At 32.2% G+C, this 22,386-nt stretch overlaps 1 protein-coding gene across 8 annotated transcripts in view; it reads right to left on the bottom strand.

The window, feature by feature from the left end:
• Nucleotides 1-22,386, bottom strand: part of Mindy3 (MINDY lysine 48 deubiquitinase 3) — a 78,364-nt gene that overhangs the window by 8,020 nt on the left and 47,958 nt on the right. For all 8 annotated transcript variants that reach the window (XR_001503268.2, XM_048809058.1, XM_015483414.2 and 5 more), the window contains one exon: nucleotides 4,562-4,634. Coding sequence is in view for 7 of the 8 variants with exons in the window: in XM_048809058.1 (XP_048665015.1) it covers nucleotides 4,562-4,634 (73 nt within the window). In the remaining variant the exon portion in view is untranslated. The remainder of the gene's footprint in view (nucleotides 1-4,561; nucleotides 4,635-22,386) is intronic.

Below are 22,386 nucleotides of genomic sequence, written 5' to 3'. Positions count from 1 at the left end.
ACTGTTAATCAGATTTCATGGGGGGAAAATCACATAAAAGGAATACAAAAAATTAAGGAATAGCATATTAAGTTTACTTTTTTTTTATAACAATGCCTATTATTTCCAGATTCTTTTATTTTAGATTTATAAGGCACACGGACAAAAGATTTTTTTGGGGGAGATTTCAAATAAAAAAGTTAACCACATAATTTCTACCTGAAAACTCCAATGAAACCTTAAAGTCAAATTACTTCTTCTTTAAGCAGTCTTACAAATCTGTAAAATGGGTAAACGTTTTTTTCCACTTAAAATTATAACAACTTATTAGGTGTATCTTTCAATAAACAAAGTATTTCCCATTAAGAAAATAATTCCCTTTGTTACAATGTTATAGAACATTTTGAAAGGATGTAGTGACTACTAGGTAATAGACAACTTAGGAAGAGATATCCTATAAGAGGCTTGATGACTGAAATAAGAGCTATAGATTTAATGGAAAAAAAAATTAAAGTTGAAATGTAGAGTAGAATCAAATGTGGATGATGGCTATTCTATGGAAAAAAATGTTTTTTTGGCTTGATGAGGAAATAGCATTGCCAAATGGCTCAAACTCTGATGATGTAATAGTACATGACACAGAAAAAACCTTGTAGGGTAGTTAGAAATGATGGTAGTTTTAAACAAGCAAACTGTTTATTGCCTTAAATGTACAGTGCTCAAGTTCTCTTAATCATTTACTCATTCCTAAAGACTGTCTCAGCTTTAAATAAGCATCCCACACAATGTCTTTTTTCAGGCTTTAGTTGATTTTTAAAAAATCTTGCCAAGGAGACAGATGTCCAAAAGCCTTGCTCCTATAATCATACTACAGAATAAAGTGTGTGGTTGCTCATTCAGACAGTGTGCACTGTCTATCAAAAAGGAAATGAAGTTATAACAGCACAAAGGTCTTTTTCTGTTCTTTAACATCATTAAGCACTTGTTTCCCCATCTGAAGACAGATTAGTCTCAACTTGAAGGCTACAAATCATATAGGAAAAAAAGTACAATTTTTAAGGCAAGAGTTTAGAATAATTCTAATTTGTCAAGTTACTGATAATTTGAAGCAGAGAGAATAAATTATTTGTTTGAGGGCACCTGTGAAAACTTGCAAGTTTTGTGGGCATAGCTTTGATGAATTTGAAAGGTAGAGAAAAATTATGTTGCTTAGTTAAGCCACAGTTAAAATCTACAATCTCCAAATGCAAAATTATTTTTTTTCAGGAGACGGGAAAAATTATTTGGATAAGTTTATAAGCTATCATGTAGATCTACTTGATATTACAAGGTTCTTTAGGAGGCACTACAAAGTTCCTCTGTCCAATATCTGATCACATTGATCAATCTACCTCCATCACTATTTTTTTATTTTATAAAAACTCCTATAAAACAGACATTTGAGTACAAAGCCACATACAACCCCCCACAAAAGGTGCAATAAATAAATGCAATGTGAACATTCTTAAAAATGCACGCATGATGCTCTGCATTGGCCTGATGCCGATTCACTTTACTTTTGAGACCCTGAGCACATATACTAGTGTTTATTTTCGTTCCTTGACTTGGGATTGATCAATAAACTGAGCCAAGTAATTAGATGTGAGATATCAAGGTCCTGCTAAAATAAAAATTTCTCATTTGGAATGCTACCAAAATTAACAGTACAAAAATATGATTTTGATCTTCTAAGTTAGCTTCTAAGAAATGGAAATTACTCAAGTAGAATCCTTATTCCACTAAATTAATAACAACAGTTCAAAGAAAACTTGAGTTAAAAAGTACTACTTGAAGATTTTAGCCTTTAAAAAAAGACATTGGGAATAGTGAGGGGGAGAAAGTATTTGATCTTGTAGAACACTTAGACTGCAGTCTTAGTTCTTACTCCCTGGTATGTAGTTCTGGAAAAGTGTCACAAAGTTGTTTATTTTTGAAGAACAACGATGAGGATAGAATCCCTGCCTATCTCCTGAGTTTATGGCAAAGTTTGATGGGATCATGGATGCAAAAATGTAATATGAACTGTAATGCTCCATGTAAATGCCAGTCACTGTTATTTTTAGACAGGTCCCCACTTATAAGCCAGATTAATATCCCAGAATCACTTGCTTAAAATATGCAAGATGCCTGCACTAGTCCATTAATTTAATTCCCAATATGCCTATGGCACAGTGTGTGAACAGTGTTCTTACAGGTTAACTCAATTGTCAGATACCTGAGTAGCATCCAACAGTGGGAGACAAAGTGGTATGGCGAGTGAGATAAAGATACAAAAATACTCATGGGTACCAGAACTCCAGTTCCTTTTCATTAGCTCCTCTCTAGATCAATTATTCTTCAAGTATCTAAGGAGAGTGACAAAGGACAATTGTCCCCAAACCAGTCTCTGCTAAATGGAAATTGAAAACTACTTAGAAGCTTGTAAGACAGTATGCTTAATGTTCTGAGCAGGCTTGATTTGCTTATATCGTGAAAGCAAGGTATACTATGTTTAGGAGGAAAAAACATCAAAATTAGTAGAAGAGTAGATTAGTTTGTAATTGACTGTTTGTAAACACTGAAAGTGAAAAATTTCAGTTTTTAAGAAAAGTTTATCTTTATATACATGATTTATCATAAAGATGATCTCTATTCTGAGGTACCTGAAAAAGTTTTCCTTGCTTTTTAATCATTGTTTATAGTCCTGTTAAGCTGACACAAACGAAACTTTGTAGATGAAAGAAATTTTATTTAATCAACAATTGTCTTTAGTAGGAAGAGCAACTTTATTTTCATATTGCATCTCTCATGATTCAATTTGAAAAAAATTGCCACTGATTATAAATTGTGATTATTGGCAATAAAAGACATTTTGATTTTTTTTGGTAAAAGTGCAAAAAAATGAATAGTTCAAGTACCTCATCTATGATTTTAAAAATTGCAAAAAGTAAACACACAAATCTATTGCTTATGACAAGGTCTCCTACTTTAAAAACCTTAGTATTAGTGTATGCATTATTGAGTTTCTTTCACTTAGCCTTCTAATGAGCTTTTTTGAATGTTCAGTCTCCTCTGTTTGTGAACACCCCTTGCTGTGAAGGTATTTCTTGTGCCCTTTTTCATTAATGGTTCTTATCTTCAAGATCCTCTAATTTTCTCACTGCATGATCATTTTTTTAAGAAGCTCATTCACCCATAGGTTCAATTCTGATTCAAAAATTTTCACTTGTGAAACAAACATAGCAGTATCCAACACAGCAGACTACGAAGTCATATGTTTGGTTTTAGAATGTGCTGGATAGTTACCTGGTGTAAGAATATGATTCATATTTTGTAAAATCACTTAAAAAATTCTGTACCATAAAGACCTGACTAGAAACTCTGGGAAGATGCCCACTTAATCTGTCATGCCATCCTGCATACCTCAGGCTATAATGTATTCCATGCTACAAGGAATTCTCTTATACTGTAATTAACATCAGTATGGATAGAAACATGCCCCCACAGAAGTCCTGAAACAAAGGCATATATGTGTATGTGCATGACTGTGAAGTGACACTTTCCATTGAGATGTAAGGTATCTAAAAGGAGGTTAGAGATGATAGGAAACAAAGTATTTAAATCTACAAGAGGGTATACTCCAGGAAAATGCTCAACTTCTCTGATATATATTTCTTTTTTTTTTTTTTTTTNCAGATTTCTTCTTTTAGAGGTATCCTTTTTTTTTTTTTTTATGGTGCTGGGAATTGAACCCAGGGCCTTGTGCATGCAAGGCAAGCACTTACCAAATGAGCCATATCTTCAGCCCTGAAATATATTTCTTTAAAATATAAATTCAACACTTAATATAATTAATTTTCTCAGTTATTACACTAACCTTGGGCCTCTAGGAACACTTTGCAATAGTAAACTCTACCTAATTATTTTTCTTACAGCTTTTCTTTCTACTCCGGCCACACAATAGTTACTATCTCAGACCTATCACTTTCTTTTCTGTTAGCCTCCATTTGCAAAAAGTGCTCTTTCCCTCCAAAGTCTTCATGACAGCTCTCTAATTTCAGTTCAATTAATCACAACATTTCTTTGAATCTTATACTATACTTTTTATGTCGATTTTATTTCCATATGAAATTGTTACTATTTTTCAATCCATCTTAAGTTTGATGATTAGCTCAAAATATATTTTAAAACTTTATTAATAGAATTTATTTATTCTTTAACATGATTCAGTAGTAGGAAAAATTTGAGGATATAAATTCCATTCACTTCCTTATCTAAAGAAGTAGAATGAAACATTATCAAAAGATTAAAAGATTATGAATTCTAAGGGAAACTTAGATGTTTCTTAAGTTAGAGAAAAGGTATAATGAAAGAAAGAAAGAAAAGTTAACATTAAAGTTAACATATTGGTAACATATGTTATTTTTTTGGTTTCTCTTTTCATCATTTTCCTTTAAAACTTTTCATAAATTTAATCAATATTTCTTTTCAATAAAACTCAGGTAAATCTCAATATACTTCAAATACATAAAGACATAAAACAGTTCATAATCAGATCTTTTACCTTCTGGATCATAGGTTTGAAAAACTCTCCTGGCTTGTTCTGAAGGAGCTTCAGGAGCAACTAAAGCCATATCCTGAAAAGATAAAACACATGCTATCAACCTGCTATATCATCATCACAATAAAAATTAAACACTAGATCAGGGAGAAGAAATGATAAAAAGTCAGGAGATTTTGATCTACTTATGTATCACAGGTGTGTGACTAGATAAGTTACGAACTCCCTAGGCCTTGATTGTACATGTGAAAATGGCAATAATACTTCAAACACAGAAAAGCATTGAGAAAATACATGTGAAGGTTTATATGAACATTTGAAGAGTAACATTATACAGGTAGTTACTATAAAAATGCAATCTAAAAAAATCAATTCATGAATTTCTTTACATGATTAGATAGGTATTAAGAAGTATAACACCTGTAATCCCAGCTGCTTGGGAGGCTGAAGCAGGAGGATTCCAACTCAAAACCAGCCTCAGCAAAAGCAAGGTGCTAAGCAACTCAGTGAGACCCTGTCTCTAAATAAAATACAAAATAGGGCTGGGGATGTGACTCAGTAGTCGGAATGCTCCTGAGTTCTATCCCCGGTAACCCCCCTCCCTCCCAAAAAAGAACTATAACAAATACATTCTAGTTTTCAACACTCAAAACTAAGATTTTTGCAGCAAAGATTTATAGAATTACACATAGTAATGCATTTGAAATTCATCACTTTGGTAAAATCATGACTCAGCAATACCTAACCAAAGAATAATCAATGAAATTCTGCATAAACAAATTTTTAATTTTTCTAACTCATAGGGAACATCTTAAGGCAGAATTATTCCTTTTCCCCATAAAACAAATGATCTATCATAACTAATTTATCACAGTGAGCATTACTATTACAATTCTATAGCACAAAATTTCAGTGTTATCTTTGACTGATTCATAAAAGTTTTCTTCCAAATACCCAAGTCACTGTAAAATTGTACTACTTGGTTGGCATAAATGTAGAATCTAGGCTCCTACTGTCTTCTGGTCATAGCCTTTGGTTAAGCCTTTACCTATAAATATGCTGAGATAAAACTCAAAGAACAAGTTTCCCTTCCCACCATCTCAAATCCTTTTAAAGAAGTTGTGGAACATAATGTTAAATAAAATTTAAAATGCTGTTCTCCTATGGAAACAATTTTTCTAAGAAATGTAATAATTTTTGTTGTAATTCTACATATGTTTTAGTATCAACTTTAGCTTCCTTAACTTTTTGTACCCCTACTTCTTTTTTCAATTTCTCTTCTGGGATGACTAGCGTAACTGAACTCCTGATTGAGGAGAAGCTCAACAGCAGATCAAATTTTATTCTGTTCACAGACAAATGAACAAACTAAGAATTACAGTAATTCTTACCTGACCATGAGGACTAGGTTCCTGAGAATCTTAGTAGCACATTTGGTTTTTATGAAAAATTAGAAATAGAAATCAAAACAAGGCAAATTATGCAAGCTTTGCATATTCTTATGTATTCCAGTAAAAGATTTTTTTGGCATTTATAAAATTTGGTAATGTATATTGTTTCCCATTTACCAGCTCTTGATAGAAACTTGTTGCTATCCCCTTTCCTGCATTTTCAGTGTTATTTTACTGATAATACACATGTTGAGGGACAAGTTTACTTTTGGTATAACTTTCAATGCCTTTCAGATTTCCTTTATTGCTGGATGCTTCAATTGTGTTTAATCTTCAGCTATTATAAACAATGCACCAAATAAATAAGAACATGTAATTTCATATATTTTGTAGTTGCACTAAAAGGTATCAATAAAGTGAGATTGCTGGGTCAAAGGAAGAATGCTTTTATAATTCTGGTATGTGTCACCATACTCTTGAGTTAATGTTTGATTATTAACCTATTTCCAAACAATATTTCTTAAAACCTTCTTTTTTTCTAATGCATCACAAATATAGCCTTTGCTCAGTAACTTTGGGCCATAGCTAGTAGTGTAAACTCTCAGATTTAGGAAGCAATCCTTCTTCAGTTCCCTTATTAATTTCAAACCTTAGTTGTAAAAATTTCTACATCTACTCTAGAATAATTTTTAAGTTACTTGTTATACCCCTATTACTTTCTTTTTCAATATTCCCTTTAGAGAAAACTGTTGAAATTTGAAGATGAACACTACAACTGAACTTCTGGCTCAAAAGCAGACCAAATTTTATGCAAAGGGGAAATTTATAGGGCAGGGGATAAAGATATAGTTATTCTTTCTATTCACAATTGTTCCACTTCAACCTTTTTTTTTTCAAATAAATGATGAGAAAAGATCTCAAATGAATTTTAAAATATTATTTAGAATTTATAAGTATTACTTAAAACTACAATGTAAATAGAAGAAAAAAATGTTTTTTCCCCTTAGTTAAAAACAAAACAGTATTAATTCTTCTAATCCATGAATATAGGATATTTTTCCATTTATTTGAATCTTCAATTTCTTTTATCGATGTTTTATAATTTCCAGTGTACAGGTCTTTCTATTATTTCTAAATGTTTTTTTGGGGTAATTATTGTGAATGGAAGCACTCTTGATTTTTTTTTTTTCAGTTTGTTGTTAGTGTATAGAAATACTGATTTTTGTGTATAGGTTTTTGTATCCTGCAAATTAACTGTATGTATTCACTAATTTTAGCAGTTTTAAACAGAATCTGTAGGGTATTATATATTTTTTAAATTTTTTATTTGTTCTACTTAGTTGTACATGACAGCAGAATGCATTTCCATTCATCATATACAAATGGAGTGCAACATTTCAATTTTCTGGTTGTACATGGGATAGAGACGCAAAATTCGTGCAATCATACGTGTACCTAGAGTAATGATGTCCATCTCATTCCACCATCTTTCCTATTCTTATAACGCCTCCCTATCCAAAGTTCCTCCATTCTTTCCATACACTACCCCCCCGCCCATTGTAGATCAGCATCCACTAATCAGAGAAAACATTCAGACTTTAGTTTTATATATAAAATCACGCTATCAGCACACTGACAATTACAATTTTTCCTTCAGCTGAATGCCTTTTAATTCTTTTCTAGCCAATCTGCTGTGGCAAGGACTCTCAATACCTTGTTGAATAGAACTGAGCATGGATGTCCTTGTATTCTTCCAAACCTTACAGGAAAGACTTTTTAGTTTTCCCTGTTGAGAAGTCATGGGCTTCTTATATGCAATCTTTACCGAGGTAAATTCCTTCTATGCCTAATTTGGTGAGTTCTATCATGAATTGATGCTGAATAATGTAAAATGCTTTTTTTTTTCTGCATCTACTGAGATGATTATATAGCTTCTGTCCTTCATTCTGTTAATGTGACATATTTATTAATTTATATATGTTGAACCATCCTTGTGTCTCATGGATAAATCCTACTTGGTCTCAGTGATTTATCCTTCCCATGTGTTTGCTAAATTTTGCTGAAAATTTTTACATGTATATTTATAAGGATAGTGGCCTATAATTTTCATTTCTTGTAATATCCTTGTTTGGTTTTGTATTAGGGTAATGCTGTTCTCATAAAAGAGCTTGGAAGATTCCCTCCTTTTTGATTTTCTGGAAGAATATGAGAAGGAATGGTATTAGCTGTTCTTTAAATGCTTAGTATAATTCAGCTGTGATGCCAACAGGTGTCAAGTTTTCATTTGATGCAAGATTTTTTTACTGATTCAATCTCCTCATGTGTTATTGGTCTGATTTTCTATTTTTTCGTGATTCAGTCTTGACAGTTGTATTTATCTAGGAAATCCATTTTTTCTAGATTATTCAATTTGTTGGTGTATAATTGTTCATAATAGTCTCTTAGGACCATGAATTGGAAGAATTAGCACTGCTAAAATGTTCATATCACCCAAAGTGATATACAGATTCAGTGCAATCCTGATTAAAATTGTAACCCCATTTTCATAGAAATAGAAAAATCTTATTCCTAAAATTCATATAGAACATGAGATCCCACATAGCCAATGCAACCATGAACAAAAAGAACAAAGCCAGACACTATCTGTTTTTAAAATGTATTACAAAGCTATTGCAATTAAAGCACCATCTTATTGGCAAAGAAACAAACAACAAAAACAAAACACATTGACCAATGGAACAGAATGGAGAGCCCAGAAATTAACCCTCCCATGTCAAAAGGGAGGTCTTAATGAATGGGTATTTAGAAAACTGGATTTCCTCACGTAGAAGGACAAAATTAGAAGCTTACCTCATCCCATATACAAAATGAAAGAAAACTTAAATGTAAGACCAAAGACTGTAAAACTACTAGAGGAAAACTAGCAATGACATTGGTCTGGGCAATGATTATTTTGGATTTGATCCTAAAAGCACATGCAACAAAACCAGAAAAATGGAATTACATCAAATTGAAAACCTTCTAAACAGCAAAGGAAACTGTATAAAGACAACCTACAAATCAGGAGAAAATATTTACAAACTATACATCTGCTAAAGGATTACTATCCAAATGTAAGTATATAAGGAGCTCAAAAAACTCAGAAGAAAACGAAAACTCAATTAAAAATGGTCAAGGTATCTGAATAAATATTTCTTAAAAGAAGTCAGACAAATGGACAGCATACATATGAAAAAAAAATACTCAATATCACTATTCATTAGGGGAATGCAAATTATAACCACATGAGATAATATTTCACATCTGTCACAATGGCTTTTGTTTAAAAATATTTGTTTTTTAGTTGTAGTTGTATACAATACCTTTATTTTATTTACTTATTTTTATGTGGTCTGAGGATCGAACCCAGGGCCTTGCACGTGCTAGGCGAGTGCTCTACTGCTGAGCCACAAGCCTAGCCCCACAATGGCTTTTATAAAAAGATGAAAGATAACAAGGGTTGATGAGTAAACAAAGAAAAGGAAACCCCTTTATATTATTGGGAATAAATGTAAATTAGCATAACCATTCTGGAAAACTACACGTAGGTTCCTTGAAAAATTAAAATAGAACAACAGGCTGGGAATATAGCTCAGGTTGACGGAGTGCTTGCCTTGCATGCACAAGAAGGCCCTGGGTTCGATCCCCAGCACCAAAAAAAAAAAAAAATGAGAGAGAATTAACATAAGATCCAGCAATATCACTTCTGGGTACTTACCCAAAAGATCTGAAATCAAAGAGATGTGTGCATTCCCATGTTCTTTGATTCACTATTCATAATAGCCAAGTTATAGAATTAAGATAAATGTTCCTCAACAGATGAATGCATAAATGTATTATATAGAGACAATGGAATACTACTTAGTTTTAAAGAAAATTATTATTTATAACAACATGGAAAGAACTGGAGAACATTATGCTAAGTGAAATAAGTCAGACATAGAAAGAAATATTTTTTGTCCTCACATATACGAACTCTAAAAACTGAATTCACAGAAGCAGAGAGTAGAGTGGTGGTTATAGAAGTGGAAGAAATGGGGGCATAATGTCAAAGGGGATAAACATTACAGGCCTGAGTAATTTTTTTAAAAAAACTTCTATTACATAGCATGGTGAATACAGATAATAAATACTGTTCATTTCACAATTGCTAAGAAGGTTAATTTCAAATGTTTTCACTAAAAAAGTTAAGTATTTGAGGTGACAGATCATTAATTAATGTGATTTAATGATTCCACATTGTAGTCCACATTGCATTACTTTGTATCCCAGGAATTCATATAAGATGTCAACTTATAATAAACAATAAAATACTCTCAGAATATAAGTAAAACAAAACACCTTTTAGGGGGATGAGATGGTGGACAATATTATCAAAGCATTTCTTCAATATTCCTACAAAGTGATATTTTGGGAAAAGTTGAGAGAAGCCAGGAAGATTCCACATTTTTAGCCACACATAAAAGTTTATATCAAATACTTTGGCATTAAAGGCTTCAGAAAATGCAGGAGTGGAAGATGGACTTAAGAGAACTGCCTGATACTTTGTGTCTAAGTTCCAAAGGTTACAAATTTTAAAAAAAATATATGTTTTGCTAATCTAGAATGGAATTAATTCAAATGAATTCTAATGAAAAGTGCACTATATATCTATTGCCTCTGGTTGTGACTATGTAAAAAAGAAAAAAAAAACTCAGCAGCAAAACAAATGACTGTGGCTGTGTTCCAATAAAACATCATTTTACAAAAATAGGTAGTGGGTTGATTTGATCTTAGAGCCAAAGTTTGCTGAATTATAACATTTGTTAAGTGTTAAACATGCTTCCTTTTATTCTACAGATATTGGGGTGTAAATATGTCTTAATCATCCTCAAGAGACAAAATATCTTCTTTGTAAAGATGATACTGGCTATTGTCAGAAAGAAGAAACAACGTAGGGAATTCTAGGTAGAAAGAACAGAACTGTGAAAGGTAGGAAGGTGGGGAAACTGGAAGAGAAGAGGACTGATAGGAACTGAAAAGAAAAGGAGCAGCAGCTAGAAAGGGAAATCAGTTCTGATGGAAGAATGAATCAGAGTTTCGAGGTAATGGTTAAACATCCATGTACAACAAATGCAGTTATCTTCGTGCATGGCACACTGTGATATGTGAAACAAGTATCTCAAAATTCCATATGTGGGTAACAACTATGAAACCATATGTTACCAACCTAACAGAAACTCCCCTTTTCCTTCCAAAACATCCCAATTGTACTGGCCAAATCCCATAAAATAAAAACACCAAATGTAAGTGTTTCAAATAAAGCAAATTTTGTCTTGAAGAATTGAAAAATCATGTTTTGTTCTGTTGACCTCAGTGATAGGCCAATTTGTTAAATTCCTTAGGAATTAACAGGCAATTTGATAAACTCCTTGGGAATTAACTCTCCTTTTTTTAAAAAAAAAAATTTTATTGGTTGTTCAAAACATTACATAGCTCTTGACATATCATATTTCATACTTTAGATTCAAGTGGGTTATGAACTCTCATTTTTACCCTGTATACAGATTGCAGAATCACATCGGTTATACATCCACATTTTTACATAATGCCATATTAGTAACTGTTGTATTCTGCTACCTTTAAAAAAAAAACAAAAAAACAAGGGAGAGAATTAACTCTTCTTAATCGTACCACTTATTTTAAGATGTGGTTAATATCCGAAGGGAGAAGAAGGGAGGGTGGAAGGGATAATAGTAAATGCTAACAAAAATATTCCAAAAGTTCTCACCCACAAGTCTTCCAAAGTGAGCCTGGCTTGCTTATTTTGAGTGTTTACAATGCCTTCTAGATTACTATAGAAAATGGTCTCAGTAATAAGTTTGTTTATATAATTAAATGTTTACTGATGAAATCAGAATTTATAAGACCACCCTCTATTCCACTAAAGTGTTTCATACTGAAATTTTAAGTTTTTATTTAATATAAATTGCAGCACTAATTTTTACCAATTTATTTGTAAAAAAATTTTACCAATTAATTTAAACATCTGTGAACAAGCTTCCTAATACAAAGATTTGTAGAATGATCCATGTTGCAAATTTTGTAATACACTAATAATAAATGTAGTGATTTATTGTGCAAGTGTGAACAGAAATACAGAATTTCATTTAATCCAGTGTGTTTTACAATGCTAAAGCAAAATATTTTGGAGAGGTATTTTAGCTCCCATATTTTTCTTATGGTACATAAAAGAATTAATTACAAAGGACAAAGTGAAATAAAACTTTCATGTAATACCTATGTAAATGTGAAGAATATGAAGAATATTCTACTCCTCAGATTTTCCATTTCTAAAACTTAATACAGTAACAGCTTTAGATTTCCCAATCTACCCATGCAGCTGTAAATTTTATTTTTAACAGTCAAGCTTATTAAATGGTAGACATAGTTGATGCACTTAAGATCACAGTTTAACACATGAAAAAAAAATGCCGCTATGTTTTCATGAATATTTTTAAAATTATCTTTAAAAAAATTTTTAAATTAGATAATTTTCTTATTACCTAATATGAAGTTCAAAAAAATGCACACTAATCCTTTATTCTGCTTAAATTAGCCACTGATTATAATTAAGATTCCAAAACTGTAATTCTAAATTACTAAAGTCAGTAGTAACTTTCATCCCTGGTTCCATTTAGAAGAAAATTTTAATAAGTAAAGCATCTAAACTTTTATTTACAATCAGTAGAAAAACATCCAAAACTTAAGAGATAAATATTTAAATACTGCCTGCTCTTAGCTATATAAGCTGACTCACAATCAAAATTATTTTTATCCTAAAAGCAATTCTCTATATTAGTCTGATAAAAATTAGATGCTTTGGTCAGAGGAATGTTAGGGTAAACACTTTCTATATGGCCAGTTTATTGTTCAAAAGGGATTGCTAAAAATTAAGGCTTTACACATTATCTAACCTCACCCACCTTTAATTGGTAAAGTGCCAGAGAAGGAGGGCTAAATCCAAGGCATAATGGGACTATCTTATATCCTACAATTGTGAATGAAGTATCCTTTTTTCATGTAGTTCTCTGTACTATCAAGATAATTATTCACTGATCACCATAAACCTTTGAAAATGTGTAACACTAGCTATCCTTTTGAACATGTAGTGAAACATAAGGACTATGTTAGCTAGATATAAGTAGATTATTAATGAAAAGATCTTTAAAGTTTATTCATTATACTTTTCACTATTATCAAGAACAATTTGCTGTCATGAGTAATTAAAGAACCTCCAAAAGCCTAACCTAACTTCAGGCATATAAAACATATAAATAAATGACATTTTAGCTTGCAGACTTTTTATAGTGCTAAAAGCCTCTTCAAAAAACAAGCGAATTGGTGTATAATTTACCTTTAAGTAAACTTTTACTTTATAATCACTTCTGCTTAATACCAACTTTTTGCCCACCAACTATACTTAGAATTTATTCCCATCATTTTTATAAGCCACTTATCAAATATTCTCAAAATATCATTTGAACGTAGAGGACAGAATTACTTTTTCCATTATTTTCCAAAATGTACAAAAGCCCCAGGCCATCTCCATAGCAGACTACAATTTACGTTGTATCAGTAAAGTCATCAGGGCAGGCGACAATGAAAAACACTTTGAAGATCTTTATCCAGAAAAACACTCTAAATATACAGTGGAAATAAGGCAGTAGAAGGAATGTCTGATGGATATGAGCTACTCTTATATTATACTCATTACAGTTATTAATGAGAGGGCCTTTTCTCCCACTATTGTGACTACACAGCTTACTTTGAAAATCCTTAATCTCTTCTCAACTGATTTCTGCCACAGGACAACTAATGCCTCAAGTGTCTACTTTGTGACTACTCTCCTATGCATCTAGGATGCTATTATGAACATCTCTGGGAAAATAGTCTTTCAAATCACTGTTTACTCTCATTTATATAAACACCATTTAAGAGATGTCACCTGTTTTCTTAATGAAATACAGTAGTGAAAAGGCTAATTTGAGCATATGAATATCCAACATAATTAAAGAAAAATGACTTTTACATATGGCAGAAGTTAGTGTTATACAAACAAAAAGGTAAAAGGCATACTAAATCTGAAAAAGTTTCTCTTTATTTCTAAGTAAAGACTCTTTGGATCATCAGAATTAAACCCTCTTAAGTCACCAGGACACAAAGTAATCTACTGTGGTAGATGACATTATTGTTTCCAATTAATTGCTCCTCCCCTTCCTTAAATATCACTGCTTCACTGCTTATTGCTGAGATCCTGAAGTCCCTTTCTATGGGAAGGGTGAACTCTCTTGCTGCAGTGATATCATCTTTGGCCAGGTGACTTGTTTGGGCCAGAGACATGCACCTAGAAGTGCCATTATGTTAGCTCCAACAGAAGCTATAAGAGTTCTGTCAAGTTTTGTGGAAGTCCCATTCTCACCCTTCTGTCAGGAGTGCTACATGTTCCTTCAAGCCACATCTTACAGTAAAGGAAGCACACAGAGCACACCTCAGTCAATGTGTAGATGAGAGAAATAAACTTTGGGGTATGTGTTTGGGGTGATGTGCAGAGGGAGTTGTAGTTCCAGTTCAGGCAAAAAAAAAAAAGTGTGGGGGGTTATGATGTAGAGAATTTAAATATAAATAAGAGACTTAGTTAAATTCCTTTTATCACCCCCAGTAGGCATTTCTAAACACTGTCCTGTCAGTAGTCAAATATTCCTCCTTCCTGGAGGATAGACAGCTCTTGTTGACCACTTCTTTAATGCCACTGTGGAAACCACTGAAATTTTAGAGTTGTCTGTTAACTAAAGCAAAAGAATTAAAACCTGATGTTCTGGATGGGCTTTGATACTGCTTGTATCACATAAATGTTTGCTCTTCCTATGCACACCTGATCTGCTTCTTCCTCTTTCTCCTACCTCATGCTATTTAATGACCAATTTTAACAAAAGCTACAAATAAGGGAACCTCAACATATGCAGACTTCATGTGTTACAATATGGAAATGAATGCCTACGGAGATTAATGAAACTGAATCTACTCAATACCAATAATATATCCTAGCTAGGCCTGGATTAGTATGAATGAAAAGAAAGAGATATTCTCCATCCCTCCCCCAAGCAATTCTTTCCCCCTAATATTTTAAACAAGGTTTCAATGACTGAAAAACAATCACAGTAATCAAATTTATAATATTTAAAACATTTCATCATAGTTTGAGAGAAATTTATTGCTTATTAAGAGATCTGCTCTACTTTAATGAATTTGCACTGCATTCATGCTTTGGATATTCATGTTTTTTGTCTTTTATCTCAAGATAAACATTAATATAATGTGAAGATGATTTGGGAATAAATTTCATTATGTAAGCTAGTCTGATATCTGAATCCCCAGTCTCTGACTCCATCCTAATATCTTCTAGCAATAGGATGGCTTAACTATAAAATCAATTGCTACTTTCCAAAAATAGTATGATGTTTCACACACCACATCTCTTTTTCCAAACCTAGAATACAGCTGACCTTTCATATAATTCTAAAACTTACCATGTCTTTCATTCAAGTGTCAATTCATCTGCATCCACCTCTCTCTAGCAAAATGATTTGATTTCGTTTTCCTATAATTTGTTCATGACTTGGAGATGACATTTTTTAGTTGGCCACAGATTATAAAATATAGATGAAAATGGTACTTTAGAGCTTGTTTAGATCAAATAGTGAAACACAAATGCAAGTAAGATACTTAGCATAGTTCCCAACAGACAACACTCAGTAAATGATTAAAAGATATTATTAATCCTTACATTTCAATAGTATTTAATACAATGCCAAATGTTTGCTATATTAGGTAATGTGGAAAAACAAATCAGGTGCTCTCTGTCACAAGAAGGTACGTCATGGGAAAAATAGGAACAAAGAAGTAGAAGAAATGACAACCATAATGCAAAAGTATTTCCAAGTTAGACCATGAGTGCCAAGCAGGAATTTATAATCACATTCTAGGCAGAGGGTAACAAACAACAACAACAGCAACAACAAATCAAACTTATTAAGACTTAGTGATAGTCATACAATGAAATACCTAAGATTTTGCCCTAATCTGCTATCAGTTCTATTGGCTACAATTCCACACACCCCCACCCCCCAATTATGGACACAGCTAGAGGTGTTGACTTATGAACACTGATCCATAGTATTGATGAAATCTCATAGAATTTATACATTTTACACAGTTAGGCCCTTCTATTAATAATAGTTTATCTTCTTTAGACAATTACTTGTATTATATTGTAACAAAAATAAACAAATTCTCAGGAGAAGAGCTCTCTTCCAATATCACTGACATGATCAAGAAGTAACTAAAAGGAAATGATGTAGAAAATACCCCAATACCAAATATACAAATGTAGCAGCATGAGGACATTCAGAGTGGAGCAAAGAAATATTACATACAATTAATGTTGACTTTGTTTAAGGAGGCAAGAACATTTATATTTGGAGAGATTTCTGTTCAAAATAATTAAAAATAAAAAATTTTAGTACTAGGATGGTACAGCACATTAACATAACCCCAAATTGCTGATGCCCCAAAGTATGCAAAGCAGGTAGGAAAAAGTTTGATTAAAAATTCATGTTTTTAACAATGAAACAATTAGTCTGTGTAGAGTTCTACCCAAACTTTTCAAGTATTTCAAGGAGAAAATTAACTTTGGTGTCTTTGTTATTTTGACTTTAGACAATAGGTATTAAAAATCACAGGAGTTATTACAAAAAATACTTTAGTCTCTTAAATCCATTTCCTTTCTGTAGTAGTAAGACAGAATCTAAACATATATACAAACTCTAAAATTTACTTACGACAAATGGATGGGATGATGAAATGCATTAAAATATGGAGAAAACTGTTAGAAATGTCTGTGAATTAAGTATTTCAATTCCCATGAATTTTAACCAATATTTTTTTAATGGTGGTAAGCAGTAAAAGCTATAAAAAGCATCATTTTGCTTCTTTTCCTTAGAACTGCTTATTTAGAGAAAACTGTTTAAGTAGAGAAATGCAGAAATGTTAAAGCAGAACTATGCAGTTTTTAAACATCTAGCAAAAAGGGCCCAATATTTAATTGTAATAATCTTCCTAATATACATCAAAGAGTAAAACACAAAGCAGCTTGTTTGGTAGAGAATTCTATTTAGACTCCCATAACAGATACCACTGTGAGAACACTGTCAGCTCCAAGAGAAAGAGGTAAATGTTTTGTTTCTCCTTCACATTAAATTGCTTCTCTATACATTTTGTGTTTAAATGTTAATATGAAAAAAAAAGAAAAAAATGTTAATATGTTTTCACATTAATACGTAAATGTTCTCACCTGAAAACTGCTTTATTATAGGAAAAGTCAAAGGTAATGTTATGTACACACAGAGTCCATAAAAGAGAACAAAAAAGGGATGTCAAACTCATCTCCCAACTTCAAAAGAAAGTCTGAAATGGATCATCAAGGGAATTAATCACTGAACTTCTAAAGATAAAACTAGGTGTTATAGGTATGTGTCAACTATTTTTTATATTGGATCAGCAGCTGTCATCCCAGATTGAGATTCAAATGGATAAAAAGACATTTCGTCTACCCCTTTACTCATATCATTGTAATATTAAAGTACCTCATCTTGAATTTCATAATTCCAATTTCATAATTATGCCTCACAAATTTCATAATTAGTTCTTGAAGAAAAAACTAAGAAAATGGCCCAAATAATTTATTCTTAAAGCCCAAATACCAAGAAACTCAAAGAATCAAAAGGGAAAATGATGGAAGAAAAAGAAGGCAAATATTCAACAATCCTTTAAAGTATATAAATATGTATTCAAGACCAGACTTGATTCCTAAAAAAAGAAATAAAATGTATCAGAAGATGTACATTACACAATCTTCTTATATAAGAACTGGTTTTATCATTTGAAATTTAGGAAAAACAATTCACAAAGAAAAATAAGTATAACAATAGGTTCTAAATTAAGCACCTCCTTTACAAAATACATTTTTTACCCTTGCAATAGGTTTGCAAGTTCTCAACTAATCTCAGTAAAAATATGATTTCTTAAGACCCATGCCCGGAGCATACATTCCCACTCCATATTATAGATCTAAAGATTTTGTTTTTCCATAGCTCAGATGATCTGCCTGGAAAGTTTTCTATCCTACCTAATAGGAATTAAATTTCCTTCTTTGAAGAGGTCCATTTACTTAACTGCCTTTCACCTTTCCACATCCTCTTATTAGAAGGTTCTGTGGGAACTTTCCAGCTTGATGACTTTACACTCCCTATAAGGTTCCTATAGTTAGATTTCTGTGATATTTCCCCCTCAGTGCTAGCTATAAAACTCCCATTTACAAAGGATAGCTTGTATGCATTACTCATAAGCCAACTCCTTAAGATACTGTGTTGAGGAGTACAGTATCAGTCTTGTTGTTTCACAGAGGCTAATGTTTAGATGATCAAAAGATCTCTCTGTTTATATCACCAAGTAGAAAAGATGATTTATAAATATGGAAGACAATTTAAAAATTTTAGGGAAAAAATTTTCATAAAGATAGAACTAGGTAATAAATGATCAACCAGAAGTTTTATAACCTTTTCATAAAATTTAATTGTTAACTTTTCAAAATCTGACTTGTGAAAATCTTTTCCAATCTGACAAATGTGTTTAATGATTTTTGATAGGTCAGGAAATGGTTCTAACAAAATTGAAAGCTAAGTTCTGGGCCACTGGACCTCTAACACAGGAAGTGATAACTGTCAAGTAAAGAGTTCAGCACTCAAATTTGAAATCATGAATTAGTGCTTTTTAAATAATTAAAATTCCTAATAGTTTTAAGAGTAAACCATTCATTTCAAAAGGGAAAGCCAAAATAGATGAGAGATTATTTCACTGAAGGGAAACAATTCTTATCCATGTTCAAACCATGAAAGTAAACCTTAAACATAAGAGTAATAGATTTACAATGTTTATTTATAAATATTAAACAAAGCTGGTCTATTCAATTTATATGAGTGTTTAAATTGATCAGGTAAAATTAAAAAAGCTAGTTCTTCAGCTATTTTCCTTCCATATAGGGTATAATAAGTACTAAGTACTATTTCCTGGTTCATTAGCTTAACATAATAGCCTGTTTTTCATTGGTAAAACAAAATACCTGAGTCTGGGTACTTTACAAAGAATGGGAGTTTATTTGGCTTGAAGTTCTGGGGCCAGAGTCCATTTGTCTGGTCTCTAACAAGAGCCCCTTGTCTGCCTCCCAACATAGTAGAGGGGTGCATGCAGAAGGAGCCAAGGAGGCAATATGGCCTTGCTTTGTAACAACTCACTCCTGTCAGAAATAACCCCAGTCTTGCTGACAGTGATGCCCCCAATGACCTAACTACCTCCAACCAGGCTCCTTCTCTTAAAGGTTTCACCTCCTCTCCCCACTGACATACTGGGGACCAAGATTATAGCATGTAAACTTTGGGAGAACTAGCCACTTCTAAACTGTAGCTATGCAGTGTTAATTTCTCATAACCAAAGAGTATTTAGTAATCTTAAAATCCCTCCTACCATGTTCATCACAGCTATATATCACAATTTTTATTAGGATCAATCTTAAGTGTTTGGTAAGATCAATCTGGTGATCCTTGGTCTGCTCATACTTAAAAGTAACCAGAAAATGCTGTCTATGTGGGCAGGACTTGTAAAACCTCACTGTGAGACTATTTGACGGGGCCATTTCAATAAGGTAACCCAAACTGTAGTCTCTTATTTACTCTTAGTCTTCCTAATTGAGATTCCACCAACCAACTCACCATGAATCTTGTTCTATTGTCTGGAAATGTCTTAATTGCTTGCCAGGCTGCCCAAAATTCTGTCTATTGCCAAAGGACTCTCTCATTTCTAAATCCTAACCCTTAGTGCGAGGCCTATCTTCGTAAAATTAGTGATAACATTCTAAGAAGTCAATCTTGATTTTTATCTTTTTTTAAAATTTTTTTATTGGTTATTCAAAACATTACAAAGCTCATGACATATCGTCTGTCATACATTTGATTCAAGTGGGTTATGAACTCCCATTTTTGCCCCAAATACAAGTTGCAGAATCACATCGGTTACACATCCACATTTTTACATAATCTTAAGTTTGTAGTTGCCTTGCCCTATAACCCTGAGCAAATAAGTTTTCTTTTCTTCTTATATGTGAAAGGGCATAGGTAAAAATCAAACATTTATGATGTAATTAAGATGACTATTAAGGCAAAAACTCTAAAGCTTGATAATAACATATTAAAGCAATTTTGACCCATATCAAGGTTTTTAAATGGTACACCTACTTTTTATAAAACTACTTAAAAATAAAAACAATTTATTGGCACTAGTTAAGTCATTTTAGGAGAAATGCACCATGGTGTTGGGGGCGTGGCTCAGCAGTAGAATATGTGCAAAGCCCTGGGTTTGGTCCTCAGCATCACATAAATAAATAATTTTAAAAAGGTGTTGTGTCCAACTACAACTAAAAAAAAAAAATTAAAAAAAAGATAAATGTACCAAGTAAGAGAATATCAAATAGTTACTTCCACAGAGAATAGTACAAGGGATATTATATCAAGTCTTCAAAAGAAGTAGGGTATTCTAAACCATTCTTTCTCATATTACATTTAAGAGGAAAATTTAAATGTTACTGAAGTTTTAAAATAGTGACAAATTAAATGGTGATAAGTACTAGAATAGGCATTTTCAAAAGGTACCATGATAAATTTAAGGATATCTTGAATGCTTAACACACAGCATTCTCGGGCCTAAAATCTTAGTTTTCCACTATGTACCAGAAAACAATACATCAAACAAAGAACATTTTGTTAAAAGGAAATTTTAACTGTTTGACAAACACCCCTTTGAAATAACTATAATTTGATCAATGGTTTATCTATAAATAAACATAAATGCTCAAAAAATCAACATCAAGAATTTGAGGTCGAGTTTTGCATTAAAAAAAGATAAACAACAAACAATGGAGAACACTTAACTGGATTCTTTTTTTGGGAGAGAAAAAAGCTGGAGGGAGGGGAAAGAAAATTTGGGATTATTCCGAAAGTTAGAGATTCAACTTCTAAAGGAAAGTAGATTAGAAATGAGAAGGATGGAGAAGGAAATAAGGTAAAAAAGATATTAAACAGATTTAAATAAATATAATTTGCAAAGCAAAACTGAAATTGGAATGTGAGAGATTATCTTTATGGAAAAGAAAATTCTAGAATTTTAAAAGTTGGACAATACACTTTTACTTTCTTCAAATGTAAGAGCTTTCTTCTGCTTGTACATATCAATATATTTGGAAAATATGCAGATTTATCTGCACAATTTGGAAAAATGAGCCAAAGCCATCAACCACTTGACCGTGGAAATATTTTAGTGCTAGCCATGAAACTACCTACATAAGAATATTTGAAAATTTAGAAGTTATATTCTTTGGCACAATATAAATTATTTTCAAATTCCAATTCACATATATTTGAAAGTCATTGACTTGAAGTAAATACTTTTAAATTACCCAAATGAATAGAAACCAAACTGATACTAATTCTTTGATGAAATATCAATTTGAGCTTTATCTTCTAACATGTAGTTAATGTTACTCATTATTTGTCTAAATTTAATTTTCATCTTGAAAATTAACACCTGCCCTTTCTACTTATCAGGGTCTAATACTTAAAGCTTTCATTCTACAAAAATCTATCATGTGAATATAGAACAGTGAAAATAATTATAACCTAAAAATTACACCTCATTGACCAAATCCAATGTACCACCAAATGTTGACATTTTACTTTGGGAATAAGTCTCTCAAATTTATGGACTTTATTCCTCTTTACATAACTACCCTGGACAAATTCTATTCTTCATTAAACTTGAAATATGACAAGTCTTGTTTGCTCTCCCCTATCTTATATGAACAGGGTTTATCCTCTTCATTATGTCTGTTCCACAATTAACCCGAGTGAATTTACCAAAATGTAAATTTAATCCCACTCCCTTCCTTCCTACCTACCACAAAACTAGCCCCCACCCCCAATTTTTTACCAAGTCTAGTGATTGCCATTACTCTTAGGATGTTGAGTAACATGGTTGCCTATTTTTCCAGCCTCACGTCATACCACTAATTCTCAGTGCTCCTGTTCTTCCCAGTTTTTGTTCTCACCACAGTCTTTCCTTCTGCAGGCATTTGTTGCTCCAACTATTTCCTCCATTGAGAATGGCTTTCCCTTTTTCCTCAGTTTAATCGTTCTTATGCCTTTAGTGCTCATTTTAAATATCAATTCTTCAAGGAAACATCCCAATCCTCCA

Source organism: Marmota marmota, unplaced genomic scaffold (assembly GCF_001458135.2).
Source record: "Marmota marmota marmota unplaced genomic scaffold, marMar, whole genome shotgun sequence".
In the NCBI taxonomy this organism is placed as follows: domain Eukaryota; kingdom Metazoa; phylum Chordata; class Mammalia; order Rodentia; family Sciuridae; genus Marmota; species Marmota marmota.
Note: the sequence above shows the minus strand (reverse complement) of the source record. Positions and strands in the feature narration are given on the sequence as shown.